At 42.6% G+C, this 17082-nt stretch overlaps 1 protein-coding gene across 3 annotated transcripts in view; it reads right to left on the reverse strand.

Annotated features, from left to right (window-relative positions):
- Positions 1 to 4379: 4379 nt before the first annotated feature.
- Positions 4380 to 17082, reverse strand: part of LOC135901241 (NEDD8 ultimate buster 1-like) — a 42678-nt gene continuing 29975 nt past the window's right edge. For all 3 annotated transcript variants that reach the window (XM_065430957.2, XM_065430956.2, XM_065430955.2), the window contains exons 9-10: positions 15119 to 15389; positions 4380 to 5915 (exon numbers count right to left, since the gene is read on the reverse strand). In XM_065430957.2, coding sequence (XP_065287029.1) covers positions 5773 to 5915; positions 15119 to 15389 — 414 coding nt within the window. In that variant the 3' untranslated portion in view covers positions 4380 to 5772. The remainder of the gene's footprint in view (positions 5916 to 15118; positions 15390 to 17082) is intronic.

The raw sequence follows: 17082 nt of genomic DNA on the forward strand, positions 1-17082 counted from the left end.
CCGCATTTCGATGGGAGCGAAACGCGAAAACACCCGTGTACTTAGATTTAGGTACACGTTAAAGATCTTCAGGTGGTCGAAATTTCCGGAGGAAAGTGGTTTTGGCACGTTAACACCCCCCCCCCCTTCCTTTTTTTTCTTCTTCATTTTGCCCTCGTCGAAATGCGGCCGACACGACTGACATTTGATCCCAAGACCTCGTGCTTAGCAGCGCAACACCATAGCCGCAAAACCACCGCTGCAGGGAAAAACGCACTTCAGACAGCGTGGCTCAGCTAGGGCAGCCATTTAAGATAAGCATGCCTAGTGGGCGCGTGCAATCGGTTATTACGTAGGGGTATTGCTATGTTTATTTCGCACATTGTCACTGGCCCGAGCGGCACTCCGCCCGCGTTATCACCAGGACCGGCCGGTCGTGAACTGTAAGGAGCAGGATCGAGCAAAATGAATCCTTGCGTTTACCGGCGTAAAACTTAATAATAATAATAATAATAATAATAATAATAATAATAATAATAATAATAATAATAATAATAATAATAATAATAATAATAATAATAATAATAAAGGGGCGAGGAAGGGGGCTTTTTCTTTTTTTGCTAATGTATTAAGATCAGTTCTTTTCTGAATAAAAATGCACTTACGTGGCATCATTCTCAGTTGAATGATTTCATGACAAAAATGAAGCATGTAATTGCTAAGCCAAGTACGCGGGACCGAATCCCGCCGCGGCGGCCGCATTTCGATGGCGGTGAAATGCAACTCCCCCGTACCGTGCATTGGGTGAAAGAGCCCCAGGTGGTCTAAATTATCCGGAGTACCCCCCAGCTATAAGGGGTGCCTCATGATCATATCTTGGTTTTGGCCCGTGAAACCCAAGAATTTGATATTTCCTTTTTTATTTAGTTCTTCATCGTGCTTATGCTTAGTGCGTGTGTGCGTGATGTCACGTGAGTTGAACACTATGCCGTCATTGAATGTGAAACTCGCCATTGGCGAGCATGTTTGAATGTCTGAGTGGAGTACGCTTAACGTCTAATTAGCGATAAATAAATAAATAAATAAATAAATAAATAAATAAATAAATAAATAAATAAAATCCACGGGCTCATAACTCACGAGTACAGCGAGTTTATGATGTGTTCGCAATAGGCTACCGATTATTTTCTATAGGCGAGCGAAGCGAAGCTCGAGGTCCTGTCTCTTCAACTATGTTGACAGCGTTCCTTTCATGAACAACCGAGGCTTGGTATGAAAATCTGCTCTTTTATTGCGTGTTACAAAGTGCTGCGTAGTGCAATAGAAAATCCAAAAGGATTGCTTGGAAAGTCGTTGCTTGCATATATGTATGCAGATGGGCGCACTTTATAATCGGCAGCTGCTGGCCAACGAAGCTTCTCCCCTACTCTCGAGTAGCGATGCCTCAAAGTTATATGTACACTTGCATGTAATCTGCACGTGTGTGGCTTTTCTTTTTAAATCAACAGTTTTCAGAGCTCAAACATCTTTGAGAACGTTTCCCTCGACAAACACAAGACTGGACACTTGTCTGGCTGACCTCATTGCCCTTTCCTCTCGTTGCTTTTCCTTCTCTCTAGGCAATCTGTTCAGCAATGTTGTTTGAATAGTGCCCCTAAAAAACTTACAAAGTGGCCGCGGGATGCTGTTCTTACATTTAACAAAGCCACCTTTAAAAAGGTTTTCTTTTTCTGTTTCTTTTTTAAAGCATGTTTTAGCACACAGCGATATGCGACGCATGAACAATCCACGCGTAGCTTTGAAAGCACAGTATCAAGAGCCTACCGCTGATACGGAGCCTTTAAGGCTATGTGGGAATTGTTCATGTGTTACTCTGTATTCTGACCAAGGCTGGTCCACCAGTCGAAAACGTCAAGTAAACACGTCTTACTTCCAAAAAGTTCGTCGTCTCCCCCCCCCCTCATACATATATATATATATATATATATATATATATATATATATATATATATATATATATATATATATATATATATATATATATCTTGCGCCTAAGTATTGCACAGCGATTGATCGAATTGATTTAGGTCGGGTTGCTACCTGGTTTGGTTTGGTCGCTGTTCTACCGGCACGACCTGTTTCTTTTTTTTTTTTTGACTGCTGGTTTAAGCCCAACACCGGTACGCTGCTGGCTTTCCGATTCTCCCTAAATAGGCATCGCAAGCGTTCTGCCAGGCGTCCATACATAGCAGACAACTGAATTATCACAAATGAATTCAGGTACCGAAGGGATACCACACGGCACGAGCTTGGCAAGTTGGGCGGGTCGGTAAAATTGCATAACGACGGATAAACAGGTCACGGTGCTCCCTATTCAAATCTGGCGTTGCGTTGCCGGCAGTGCGGCTGCAAGCCTGTGCTAGTAGCACACGTCATTTTTCTTTCACCACAACGGCCAGTTATCGAGAGATAAATGAAGCTTCTTCTATTCAGAGGCAGGGCGCCAGATGCGTGAGCCAACCTTCCATGCACCTATTAGACAATGAGATAGCGTACCTAAACACTAGATCATAAATGTTTTGGGAGAGGCTGGCTGTTTTTGTTATCACACCATCGTTGCTATTGCTCTGTTACTGGACCATGTACTGGACTGGCTGTACAACGCCATGGTTTGGAGTACTCTTTTTTTTTTTTCGGTTTGCATGTGCGAAATTACTGTGATAAGACGTGCATATAATATGCTTCTGAATAAACTTTTGTTCGAGGTGAGCGCCTGTTATGTAAATTTCTTGCGCTGTTTATCCGTCATTACAAGGCACGTGTTTATCGTGCTTTTATGCCTTTGTAACTCGTGTAACCCTGTGAAAGAACTTGTACGCAATACAAGTGCGCATGCAGTGTTACTGTTTGCTTAAACCCTTCCTTCATGATAAACCTTCAGCAGATAGTCGGCATCCGTGTCGCAAGGTCTCCCTTGGTCCCTGTGAAACTTTTGCACCGAAAAATTCAACATGAACCCAAACCAGCTCGCTCAGTTTACCCTACTCCCAAGCCTAATCATGTATTGTCTGTAGGCTATTAACCCCACGAAGACCGATCACCACTTCACATCGAAGAAAAAGCGTGTTCAAATTTATTTCTGGCCATTGGTATGAAGAAAACCGCGAAACAACTTCCTCCAGCATATCAAAAACGCCAGTACGGGTTCTACATCTGGTTTCCATCGCTTAAATCACGGCTTTTTAGGCATCAAATTCAGCGTATCAAAAATGATCAGCTGTGCATTGTGGAGTTAACATACCTCACAGAAAAGTTATTTGCAGCAACAGCTTTTAAAAGTATACAAAGTTTTATTCATGCAGTGTTTATACACGGCGTACCGACAATTTTTGTGCTCGTTTCGTCTGTATTTTTGCATGCAGTACGTTAAACAACCGCCTCTCCTCTATACCACTTTTTTTTTCTCTCGGCAAAGGTGGCGACCGTAGCCATGACCCGATGCTTTCTTTGAGCCGTTCTGCTAAAAAATACACGAGCTCCTGCAAACCATGAAACGCATTAGTGCGTCGCTTGCTGTGCTGCTTCCACAGACACCGCATTCTGTCTTGCTATTGAAGTGCTACCAAATAAACTGCTACAAAATGGACATAAATTTGACAAGTACTGCCTTCAACTGTGTGATAAAAAGCACAGAACTATCGGTTGAACACTGAACGCAAAACGATGCTGACCGTTCCCCAACGTTCAAGCTCAAAGATAACACTTGAATCAGTCGCCAAGAACCAGCAAGACAGAGAAATGGCCTAACTGCGCAGTAGAACTTGCGAAGTCCATTCTCGAAAGGAAATTTCAACGGCATCATCTAAAGGTAACAGAACTCCCTCCAATAGAAGACACTTCTACTGCAAAATTTTTCAAAGCCCCTTACATCACATGCACAGCCACAACTATTACAACTTTTGATTGCCTGTATCCAGATAAGCTAGCTCACATCTCTTGCCAGTTTTTCAGTGATGGTTTGCCCATGAAAAACGGGAACAAGCTACACTAGTGCTCAAATTTTTATGAAGATGTTTTGAGGGCAAATATGCCAGTTGGTAATGCTGTACTTTGGAAAAAGTACAAAGTGCAACTGATTACTTTCTTCAGCAATTAATCTACTACTAGTCTGAAAGAGTACATATTTTGTACTCTGCTTAGTTATTTACAAGATCTGCAAGGTACTTAGTAACTCATTTATTGTATCCAGCAGAGGTTGCACATGTGCACTTTGGTTTTGTAGTTTTGATTTGTTGTATTTTGGTTTTGCCATACATGTTTGGCTACTTTGGACCACAACTTTTATTGCTGGGCTACATTTGACATTCGGCAATGTGGCAACACAATGACTACAACAAGAATATGAACATCTTTGACCAAGACTTTATATGCAAAAATGTACAACTAACAGATTTAACAATGGAAAAAAAAGTTGACGATGCGAGTGAAATGAATTCCTTATATCAAATCCGAAATGCTTTTAAGTGAAGTGGTACAATGGCAATGACAATCTTTTTCTAAGGTTGTGTATCACACTGGGCAATCCCATGACGAACACTATCAGTGGTAAACAGTGTGAAAAGACACAGGTAGGCACACATACAGAGCACAGACATTAACTAAAACCTTATACGTCTAGGTTTTCGTATCATGCACAATCCCATAACATTTGAACGACAAGATAGAGGCCCATTTATTACAAAAAGCAGGCACACAGGACATTTTTGTGCAGAAGGGAACCTGTGATGCTACTGCCACTACCCATCATTAAACCCGACGCAATGCCCAAACAATAACAAGCAGGAGTAGTTGCATGATAAAATACTGGGTATGGTCTCCCAAAATGAACAACAGTATCACAGAAAAAAGTGAAGCCAGATAAACTGAGTGAAGTTAAAATAAATAACAAAGCGCACTAAATGGGAATGATCAATGCAAGTATAGTCTACAAAGGCCTAGGCATGACTATGGAGAAATGAAATTCAACTTAAAGTGTGACATCACAAACAAATTAGATCTGGCTAATGTCATTGTCTTTGGCATTATTTAACTTTGAGTATGCTGCAAACCTGCCTAAAAAAAATATTGATTGGTCAGCATTGCTTGCCAACATGTTGATGGTGCTGGCACATCAAAGCAACAATTACATTGCTGTGGCAGAACAGACATGTTAACGAACTGTGTTGGCCAACCTGGAGCCCAGTGCGATAGTGCACCACACTCGCATTATGAAATCGGCATGATGCAGCAACCTGCGATGTGCAAAATGGGCAGGCAGTGTAAAACCCTGGACTTTAAAGCTATGGCACTATCAAAATTGGCAGTTAACAGCACACCACTTCTGCAAATGCATCAAAAGGCAACCTGCTTCATCAGTCATGGTCTAACGAAGAGGTTACACAATTTGCAAGCTTAATGCAGTGCAGATATCACACCGATATCAAAAACAGCACTGAACACTGCATGCATGACTAAAAAAATACACTTCAAACTGCTGTCCCAGTATACTTGGTAACTGCATGGACAGGCGAGGCAGTTTTCAGTTCTGTAGAGCTATGGTGGTAGCTATAAAAATGGGCTTTAACGTATTGCCTCACACCACAGGTACGTATAGGGCTTAATCTGGATGTATACTCCCTCCATGCATTCACAAACCCAATTTGACTGCAGCAGCAGGAAAATATTTTTATGTACAATCTGGATGCACAACTCCAAGCATTGACAATACAGTTCTGGCTGCAGCATAAGGAAGCATCAGTAGCCCAAGCTTGCAAGCTTTGCCTCGTACTCCTTGAGATAGGAAAGCTCTTCGTCAAGGGAAACATCAAGGAAATCCTCTTCGTTGACAGCGATATCATGCGCGAGCCTTTCCATGGCTTCCCGCTGCTTTCCATCATCTTGAAAAAAGAAAATAAGAATGCCACACAAGTTACTTCGATGCACACGCACTTAAGAATGCTTATGCAAATTGTACCGAGTTTCTAGAAACAATATAGTAACCGATATATTAGGAACATAGTAACCTACACATGCATAGAAGCAAACATGCACACTATACCCGCTAGGATACAAGATATTTAGTATGGCTGAATTTGTATATATATTTGCTGGACATGCATTGTCGTTCTGCTGCTGTTGTACAAAAACAAGTGAAACCACCGTGGAACTACCTATGCTGCATGCGAGCCCAGATTACACAATATGCAATGTTCAAATAACTTCTGTTTACTAGTAACCTTTGGGAACGAAGAATCTGTTCAGAAAATGATAACGGTTTATTTAATAGCATACATTGCAACTGTAAGGCTGAATTTGCCCAGACCATGTGATGGCTAAGCTGTCGGTCTTCTTCAAATTAAGGTCCCATTTTGCAATAAGTTCTTTGAGAAGTTGCCACACTAAAAATTATTTTCAATGTAACTGCTTAACAAGAGACCATTTGGATACACTGTTGCCAATTTACTGCTCCTGCCAACCTTCACGCCCGGCACCACCTGTGCACCATGTGGAACAGTACAGCTAGAATACATACAGCTCGCCAACATTGGCTGGTTGCTTCCAAGAACTGCAATGAGCTGTGGCGCAGTTTTACAACTTGTAAGATGGTGTCATTACCCTCTTTCCCTTTTAGTTAACCACACAACCACTTTTACTGTGATCAGAGGTTACGATAGCAGATAGGTCAGAGTTTAGCCGTAAGTAACATTTTTCTTTGGTATACCTTTAATGAATTAAGCAGCTTCTGGCTGTAGCAAATGCAAATATTTTATAAGGTGCAATTTTCCAGCAGTTACAATTCCAGAGCTCATGAACGCAAATTACCTTCTTGCACCTACATCAACCACTTCAGGAAAGATTTCAGGATGTAAAACATTAGCAAAGTTCTAACACACAGAAGACTAAGAGCATGCAACCTGCATGCAAAGAATTCTAATGATTGTGTGCACTTGCATAGCACAATCAGCACAAATTGAAACACGAATAGAAAAGAAGTGATCAGAACAACCTGTTATGCACAACTGCATGAACCTATAACATGCAATCAATCTGTAGCCGATTTCGAAGCATGGTGTAGTTCGAGACGTACATTTTAGAGCCAAAAATTAAACCACCATTACAAATGTAGGCGAACATGAAAATGCAGCAATACACAAGTTGTTTTCGACCTGTTCTGTTCGCATCTGAATGCATGCTAACACAGTCAATCCCGGATCTAACATCTATATTTCGAAATATAAAATATGCATATCTGAAGTTTATCTGAAAACTCAGCACAGCTCAGTTTCCAGTGATGGTGTAAAGTGGAACTTTATGGGTTTTGTTTTTTCAAGGCAATGTCAAGTGTACAAAAGTTGCGACTTGCAATCGTGCTGTGTGGAGTGGTGTGATATACTGATAGCAACGTTAACCCTAAAAGCCAGCATCATCCAGTCACGAGAAAGCGGTGTGTACCAAGTGCTTATTGCAAATTTTTCATCAGGATAAGGAAGATCACGTGCAGAAGCAAACCAGCCTGTATTGATATGCACCACGAGGACACTTGTGCGAATTGCACATGTGCCTGGCCGCATGTCTGTTACAATACGCCATTTAAATGGCCAATCGTCATATGTCGGCAATAAGTCAACCAGGCAGATGCTGTTTGATGTATTCTGCAAGCTGAAAGCCTCTTCCAAATCTGAGTCCACTCCCACTCGCATGTAAACCTGCGAGCATGACAAACACGTTCAGCATGGACTGTGGGCCCAGGAATCGCAGAGCGATGGTTCTTTCACGCCGCTTTGCGGTGGCCTTTCCAAAAAGCGCAAATTTGATGTCCAGTGGTTTTTAAACTTGAAACGGCAATGTAAAAATCCATCCAAGCAGGGGCTGGATTTGCTTTCCCACTCGCAGAACCCTAAAATGCTGTTTGCAGAAACCACTGGTCTCTAAACGTGACAAACCTGATAGTGCAGACCTCTCCAGTTGGACATCCCATGCTCGGAGCCACTCAGTGAAACGATTGTGTCATCCCAACTTTTTGTGGAATGTGCATCGGACCATGATGCCTTTTGTGCCCTTGAAAGCAGTGCGACAATCTGTTCTTGCCAATAATGAATGGGCAGTTTACGCGAATCATCCATATTTATAGCAAGCAATACTGAGAAATGCACCTTGATCATTTTACATCCATGGCATGTATTGCCCTACAGGGTCAATGTCTTCTTTGATAGCATCTGCCAAAACAGTGGCATGGAATATGTCAGACTATCCAAAAAGTAATCGTGGCCCTGTTAGCAGAACCGCACTTGCATAGGACGCGGTGCAGGCTTCGATACTATATTGAATGTGGCGGTGAAGGGAATTCAATATAGTGTGGTACGTACAGCACTATACTTATGCATGGAATTTCCAAGGGGATGTTACAACTGTTCAATATGGGCAATAATTAAGCATGCCCGGGTTCGACTTATCTGGGATAAACTGTAGTACATGTCTAGGCTGCATGGTTACGCCATGTATTTGAGGTTGTCTACATTTTTCTTTATTTCAAAGAATTTAGTAGCCAGGCATACAGTGCGACAGAAGTACAATAGCATATTCAAAGCAGTTCATGCTGTGAAATGGAGCAGAAAGCAGAAAAAGCCACAATAAAATGGTCGAAGCCTTGCAAAAAAACAGTGCTATAAATTTGTTTCCAATGGTTTTAAGTTTTACACATGTGCTGGATTTACAAACCCCAGGGGCCATCAGCCTTAGCTTACTTTTATAAATGTTCAGCCTATTCGAAGTTGGTTAAGAGGGCTGCAATGCAGTCATGCTTCATTGGTTGCCTCAGCTAGTCTCAAACCTCAAATTTGGTGTAACTGAAGCAGAATACCACAAACACCTCCTGTTGTCAGTTGTAGAAAGCCTTCAAGAGATCACAGCAAGCTTCTAGTAATGAACCATATGAAGCTAACAGACAATGAAGACAAGCATAGGGAAAGTTGTTAGGAGTGTGCAAATATCGGACTGAATTGAATAGTGCAAGAAGCAAATAGAATATCGAATAGCTTTTGAATAATGAACAGTCATTATCCCAATGAATATAAAACAATGTTCACATCCTTGTATTCTAAAGGTTAGCATGTTTCTGTCATTACATAGTACTTCAGAATAGTACGCTGTTGGGTTAGCTGGCGTGACAATATATCTTGCAAAGGGGAAGCACAGAAGTGTTGCAGAAAAAGGATACCAAGACAGGAAAGAGTTTTTCCTGTGTAGGTCTCTTTTTTCCATGACACCTCTGCGCTCCGCTTCACAAAATTTCATGGTACGTTATGAAGCGCCGTTTACTGAAAGCACAAGGGGAGCATTAGGAGCAAACAAGTAATTCCTTGGCATGTACAGCACTCGTAGAGTGCGAATGATCGCTGCATCTGTAGCCTGTAAAATATGGCTACACAAGTTCTCATGTATTTGTCTACACTATGCTCGCAAGGGTGAAAATTTACCATACTTTTGCCCCATTTTGATGTTTAAGTGGGTGCAGTTCGAAAAGTATCCAAGAAATATTTGCATTTATAAACAGTGATTATTCGATTTATTATTATTCAGAAGTTTCTCATACTCGCACATCCCTAGAAATTTGTTGCTTTAATTGAAGAACAGAAATGAACTGAAGGGAAATGAAAGTGAACGAAAAATAACTTGCCACCTGTAGGAGCCGAAACCTCCACATTGATTACATGTGTGTTGCTCTACCAATTGAGTTACAGTGGCGGCTGTTCCCATGCCCACATTTGTCAGTATTGATGTACAGTAAAACCTCATATAAACAAAATTGAAGGTGGAGCCAGAATTTTTAACTGAAGTGTAGAAATGCAAGAATAAACAGCCACCACCGTAGCTCTATGGGTAGAGCAACATATGCATAATGCGGAGGGTGAGAGTTCGGCTCCTGCTGGCAGCAAGTAGAATTCTTTGTCTATCGATTTCTGAATAGTTTAAGATTTCTACACTTCAATTAAAATGGCAAGTAATTTCCCATATGCTTTCCTTGGCTTCATATGTTACTAACAAAAATTGGGCCCCTTGGTTTCCCTTGTTTATATGTATTAAGGAACCAGTCCCTCCAGTTTAGCAAAAGGCCAACATTTCTCTTATCCTCTACGTACATAAACTCTCACACAATTAAAAAGGAATTATAGCCGGAAATGCCAAACTGGAAGCAATGTTTTCTATGCCTGACTGTTTGTGCAGATGAACCAACCCTGAAGTCAATCCTTCATAGAGTACTCAAAGTGCTGAAGATGTTGATTCCATCCCATTGTACCATATAAAAGAGACACTTTTCACAGCCGACTAATAATCCAGCGAGAATGGCAAGTTATATCCAAGGTCAGTTCTATCCAGAACTAGGGTGGCTGTAGGTTGTAAAATGGAGGAACATTGCATATACCGCTGTCTAAACCAAAGGTGACCACAAGATTGAATGAAAACGCCAAAATTAAAATAAATAGGTAACCGAGTCTATGTGGTAATATAAAATGAGGCACAGCGCCTTGCTGTCCACCATTTTCTGGACAATGGTCGCCAACAAATGCCAGCTCCCTCGCGCTGGAGCAGTTTAATGACTAGCACAAAGGCAGGGAGCTGCACGGCCAGCTTCCTGCCATGCTGGCTGCATATCCCGAGCATCTCTGCCACCGGCAACTTAACATCGGTGACAGTTTGTTTTTACACAAAACAGTGGTCGGTAGAATAAACCGATGTTGTAATTTTTATCTCTCACAGCAAGCGATGACCACTGTCAAGCCTGTAGCCTGAAAGAGCTGTGGTAGGAGGCAAATTCAACTTTGAGTCTGTGCCTGGCCACTACTGCACTGCATGCTAGACTGCTTCACGGCATTAAGCGCTTTGCAGCCTGGATGCCATCAATAGCAGCCTCTCCTTTGTGCGAAATACGTGATGAGAAATAAAGTGCTCAAAAACTACCGCCGAAAATCGCAAAATGCATCGTTTTGAGAAGCACCATACATATGCTAAAGCTCCGAGGTAAAGCTCGTTACGCCTAGCGGCACCTTGGCATTTGCTAAGCCCTGCAGGTGGCAGTGAGCTGCTTGCGTGGTAGGCCCAAAAACTCGTCAGCAGGGTGTTCCACAGCACGCAGTTGCAGGAAGTATGTCGCTAGTGTGTTCGTTCCTAAAAAAAAAAACGTGCATTTTCGCACATCCTACAAGTGCCTGAGAATAGCTGTGTGCAGCGCACTGCTGCACACACACACCATTTAGACAAAATTTGCTGAAAAATGTGTTTACTGTAGTAGATGGTCCATTATTGGGGGCTAGGACTTGTGGAGTTACCCATCTGTCAAAAGCGCCTCCCTTGTGTAATGAGGGATAACGTGGCGCGTTCCTCATGGGTTTGGCTTATGGCACTCAGTAAAAACATCACGTGGCAGCCCTTCTGGAGATTGCTGTAAGTACTCTCAACACGAGGGAAGTTTTTTTTTTTACTGTCAAAATAATCTTGGGCAAACTGAAAGCGCAGAATAGTTTACAGGCGCTATAGAGACTTTGACGCCTACGGCGACTGATGTGCGATCGCGAAGATTCAATCTTTTTTCTAAATTCTTGGACATTTCAATATTATTTTTCAAGTTGCGTCGCACTGCATGTTTATCGGTCTTCTCAGTGTGCGACTTCCCGCTGCTTTTTTTTTTGTAATCCAGTACATTAATTCGTAACACAAACATGACCATGTGCCATGCCTTTTTTTAATACGCTTCTTACTGCTTCCTTTCCATTCCAGTAAGGTAGCCAGAATCTAGCATCAACAAGTTCATAGACCAAATAAAGTGTCACGACACTAGCCAGGCAGCGGGCACAGGCGAGCGTCTTGGTGCGCATTTTCTGCTACTTGCTGAACATAGCAGTCCTGACACTGTACTATCAGAAATCTTCCTGGCGTCTGTGCTTGCTGCATACCAAGCAGTAGCCTAACATGTTGCACGCTTCCAAATGCAGCCACTACCTATTATTGTGCTTTCAAATGGTGTCAGATAGCCAAGGCCGGAAAACTTCACCACTTAATCAAAACTTTCGTTGTCAGTTCACTGCAGCGCTTCCGAAGCAGCTCACGTGGCCGCTGTGTCCACGTGATCCCTCATGCCACGTCACACCGACAGTGGCGCTAGCTTTTTCCAGTAGTGGAGCTCGCCACCAATAGCAGGGTGCATTAAAAGCAGAATTTGTTGCATTAATAATGTAATAGGCATACCAAACTAAATAAGAAGGATGGTCTGCGGTATCCAAAAGCACGTATGCGGATCCACTGTAACAGGCATGGACTGTATATGTGGGGCAGACCGGCCACTATGTAACAAAAGGCTGAGGGAGCATAAATGACAAATGTTAACAAAATTGCCCCAGGCCATTTTGCTGCTCACTAAAAAAGCTACAGGTGAATGCCACTGTTAGAAGGAGGCAGAGAAGAAAAGCAGACAAGATACATAATGTGTAAAATCATTGACACAGAAGAGATTGCCAGGCTGCAAAGCACATGGGAACTTGCTTTCAGAGCATGAATACTATACAGTTGCTGTTCTCACACTTCCTGCAAGCTGCTTTATGTTTATGAACATCTTTTGCTCGCTCTCTATTTCTCTGCTTAAAGCAAGGGAATAAAGAATTGAATCGAGAACAGAGAATCTTCCCCTTACAAGGTGTTTCATGAAATTGGAACTTTTTAGAAATAGTGCTACACCTTAGACAAACGAGACCGATGGTATAGTAATCATCCCGAGTTACTATATTTTGAAGTGTGATCATTCACCAAATAAGTTACGTTTAATTATGCATGATTTAAAGGATTTCTTTGAAGGTACAACTCATATTTGAGAAGTCGTACACTGTTCAAGAACACCCAATGGAGCGGATTTATGGCGTTATCTTTTATGTGGTTCTTGTGTGGAAGTTCTGAAGAAAGCCAGTACATAAAATGCGAGAACATGATGTCACTCCACTTTTGTGCGTCTGGATGGCAGTGCTCTCAATTGTCTTTCAGAAGAACGAAGCTACCTTCTAAGCTAATTTGGGCTATGGTACACCAGCAACAAGTTGTACAGCCCTATCGCATACTGTGGCAACAATCGTGCAGATGTTTTCATGCCGGGCACATCCAAACAATTGCTACTTCCAGCGTGTCTGCAAATCTGTTTTCCGCAGCTTTGTCAAATTTGAATACTTGACGCTGATGAAAAATGCTGTGAATGCAAGTAAATAGCAGTTACAAATTCCACTTCTTTTACGACTCAGAATTGTGCTTCCTTTAAGTGACAAAAGAGAAAGTTGCAGGTCATACTGAAAACTTTCCAATAAAATGGGTCCAAAAATTATGTGCGCGTTAGAATAGAGTACGAGCCTAAATCTGCATTACCATATCACCATAGGTGTTTCAAAATGGCTGCCTCATATGCGCTTCGAACCTAGCTACCGTAGCTTCCTCCAGGTGCTGTAGTATGTGTGCTTAGGTTAGCCCATGGTCGTTCTTCCCGTTTTCTGCATTTGCTTTATCAGCATGGAAGTGCCGACTGCAAAGACACGCCGAGTTAATCACGATGCTACAATTAAAAGAAAGGTGATCGTGTGTGGAGACGGACAGAAATCGGGCCGCATCGGAGTTCCTGAAACTTGCATGTAGGACTGGCGTCAACAGGAGAGGTGGTCTACTCCGGCGGCGGAGTAGACCTTGAAAGCGATCCGATGGAGACAGTCTAGGCATCTAGGTGCACCACACTGGGTTCAACACAGGTAGTGTTGAAGTGAGAGGCTGTACAAAGTTCAAGTCGCTCACTCCTCCTACCGCACTTCCTCACTCCAGCGTTTTGATAAAGAGTTCCCGCGGTCATTGAGCGATACGTGTTCATGGTTGCTTGTGCACCCACGACACCATGCTCATTAATTTAGTTAATAAGCAAATGTTTAAAAGTTTATGGCCAATAAAACTATCCTTACTTTTCATATAGCCGTCTACTGATTGGCTATTGCAATCGATGCTTCGCCTTTGGGGCGAAACTTTAGTGCATTAGGAGTAAATCCGTTTTTCCAAATGAGAGAAAGGTGTATTTCTGTACGAAAGAATGAGGTGCACAATATTGTGAAGGACTTTTCTTTAGGTCATGGCAAAAGGGTGTGCGTTACGATTGCGGGAGTGTTAGAATCACGTAAATACTGTACATAGATGATGGGGAAAGGACCAGTTATTGTGGATAAACTTCCGACTATTAGGAGCACTCAACTTGTCATGCCCACTGCAGTACATTCCCCAGCATTAGTGCCTTACTAAAGAACGATTGAATTAGGAAGTAACAGTGCCAACTGAGACGTTCACGGGAGGGCGACCAACACAGGACAAGTGCCAACTTCATCTATCTTTATTCGGTGTGGTATATGAAATACCTTTGACCTGCAGGAAAACCTATGCGGGCCAAACGGGTAGATGCGTGAATGACCGTGCAGTTGAACAAGTGTGGTTGCCGAAAGAAGGAGGTGCGCATGTTTGGCAGCATTGCGTGACTTGCACTGCATGTGACCGGGCGGCAGAACATTCGCTATGGAAACAATGCCTCTACTGCAAGGAGTGTGAACCACAGTTCTGAGAGAAAGATTCTTGGCAGAAGCAGAGATGCAAAGGCATGAGAAGTTTTGGAGGCATTCCATATTAAAGAAGCGAGAGAAAAACTGTTAGTGATACTTCTGTGACCTTCTCTAAAAGCGAAGTCATATCTTGAACGGTTTGGCAGATGATGCATTATGGTTCTTGTGCGCATGTGTTATTTTCCTTATACTTGCCGATTTTTCGGTGAATAAAGATAAATGAAGTTGGCACTTGTCCTGTGTCGTTCTCCCTCTCGCGATCATCCGAGTTGGCGCTGTTCTTTCCTAATTCAAGTATGCACCATCTAGCTCAAATTAATGTTGTTCTAAAGTATGATGCGTGATCCATTATAGCTATGTGGTACTTTGAGGGTCAAGTCTCCACAGCAACTGTGTTAAAGTCAGATTGCAGTATTGAGACGTTATATTACTTGAACCTATCCAGCCAATTAACTACATACCAGACTTAAAATACTTACCAGCATTCTCACTGTCCCCCAAGATTTCACTGAGTGTTGCATCCACATCACCATTATTTCGGCACAATGCCTCGCAGACAACTTCAGAGTCAATGCCAAGACTTGCCAATGTGGCCCACATATCAGGTGAAATGCTCTGCTGAGCTAACTGGGCCCAAGCACTTTGGTTCATTCCCAACAGAGACTGTGTTGCTGAAGACGTATTTGCCACTGAAGTGCTGGATCCAGATGTGGGAAGCTGCTGCTGCAGCTGCTGTGGCTGCTGGAGTATCTGTCGTCAAAAAGCAGAATCGTAGAAATGCTGTACACAAAGCGTGGGTTTATTCATAACACCTTGTTATATGTCAATGTTGAAGCACAAAATAAGATACCAACAAAGAATATAGGTGGCAAATAGTGCTGCTCTACAACTGCTGCTTCTACTAAAACATGGAAATACGTATGCAGCAACCAGAAGAAAAAGATGCGAGAAGCAAAAAATACAATGCAAACACGGGGGAAGCATGAGAAAATCAATTGTGCCTAACAAGCCAAGCAGTGACAGCAATAGCTGATGCATTGTTGCATGCTAGAAGAGTTCCTGCATCTCTCGCAGTACTACAGTAGAACCCTGTTAAGTATTTACAGACTACTAAAATCCCAGAGAATTTCCGGTTTTCCCTGTTTGGTAGACACCCTGACTGCTACAACCATGTAGCCAAGTTGATCGGGACTGTCTTGCGAAAGCTCAAAATGCCATGAGGGCAGAAGCTTACAGATGCTTTCAAGTAGCCATCACTGCCAACTAAGGAAGTGTGTGTGGATGTATTGGAATCTGGACATCAATAATTCTTCCATTCATGCTGAACGGATACAGCCAAGAGCCAAAAGCTTTGTCCGGATGGAGAAGACTCCTGGTGCAAGTACAAGCGGGCAGAAGCATTACGTCCCCAAGCACACACCCCAAGCACACACCCCTATTCTCGCGAACAGCCAGGGCAAGACAATGCTGCCCACATACAAAAGGCTGGCGGAGGAACAGCTACTAACTTGCTGTGTCAAGGGAAAAACTCAAAATGGAGCCGAATGATTGAACAGCAAGGTTTGGCTGTTGTGCCCCCAAGACAAGGGTCGTGGAGATGGCAACAGTACTCCCTGTCCTGTGGTATAACCATGGACACAAGGACTACAAACAAGTTCTGCAGGAACTAGGAGTGCTGCCTTCAACAGAACTAGTCATGCTGAGCAAAGATTGCGACAAGAAAAGGATTTCCAGCATGTGAATGAAGCTGACAGCAGAGGCTCGTTTGAGCATGCTGAGGAAACGACATATGGTGCACTGGATCTGAATACATTGGATCAACATCGTGATCTGGATCTGAATACCACGGTATTCATTATGTGCAATTATGATTAGGTATCACGTGTATAACACAAATAAACAACTTTCATAACTTTTCAATTTTTATGGATTAAAATTTTCAATATACTCGCGCACCAGCCACTGAAGCCGAAGCACCAGATATAATATTCTCTCGAAACGTTCAATGCCAAGGGAATGACATTACCTTATTTATTAGCACTCATTGGGGTGTTAGGTGCAAGAAAAACCATTATGCACTGCTCTGATGCTAACTGCTATGTCCAGCAGCTGCACAAACATGCAGTTTCTCACTTATGCATGGCACTTAGGACGTGAATGCATCGAGCTATCCCAAAACTGCGAACAGACTTAGAATGAGGAGATCAATCTCTATAAGTGGTATGAATTTCACTCGTCTAATGTTAATAATAAAAAAAAAAGGTTTCTGAGCAGCACCTCCCCTTATTATGCAAACTAGAAGTGAGGCGTGCAGACAGGACACAAGAGTAGAGAAGTGGACAACACGAACGCCACTTCTCTACTCTTGTGTCCTGTCTGCACGCCTCACTTCTAGTTTGCATAATGAATCCTTACCAACTAGCTCAGCTTTCTGTCGTTCTAA

The sequence above is a fragment of the Dermacentor albipictus genome, chromosome 1 (assembly GCF_038994185.2).
Source record: "Dermacentor albipictus isolate Rhodes 1998 colony chromosome 1, USDA_Dalb.pri_finalv2, whole genome shotgun sequence".
Classification (NCBI taxonomy): domain Eukaryota; kingdom Metazoa; phylum Arthropoda; class Arachnida; order Ixodida; family Ixodidae; genus Dermacentor; species Dermacentor albipictus.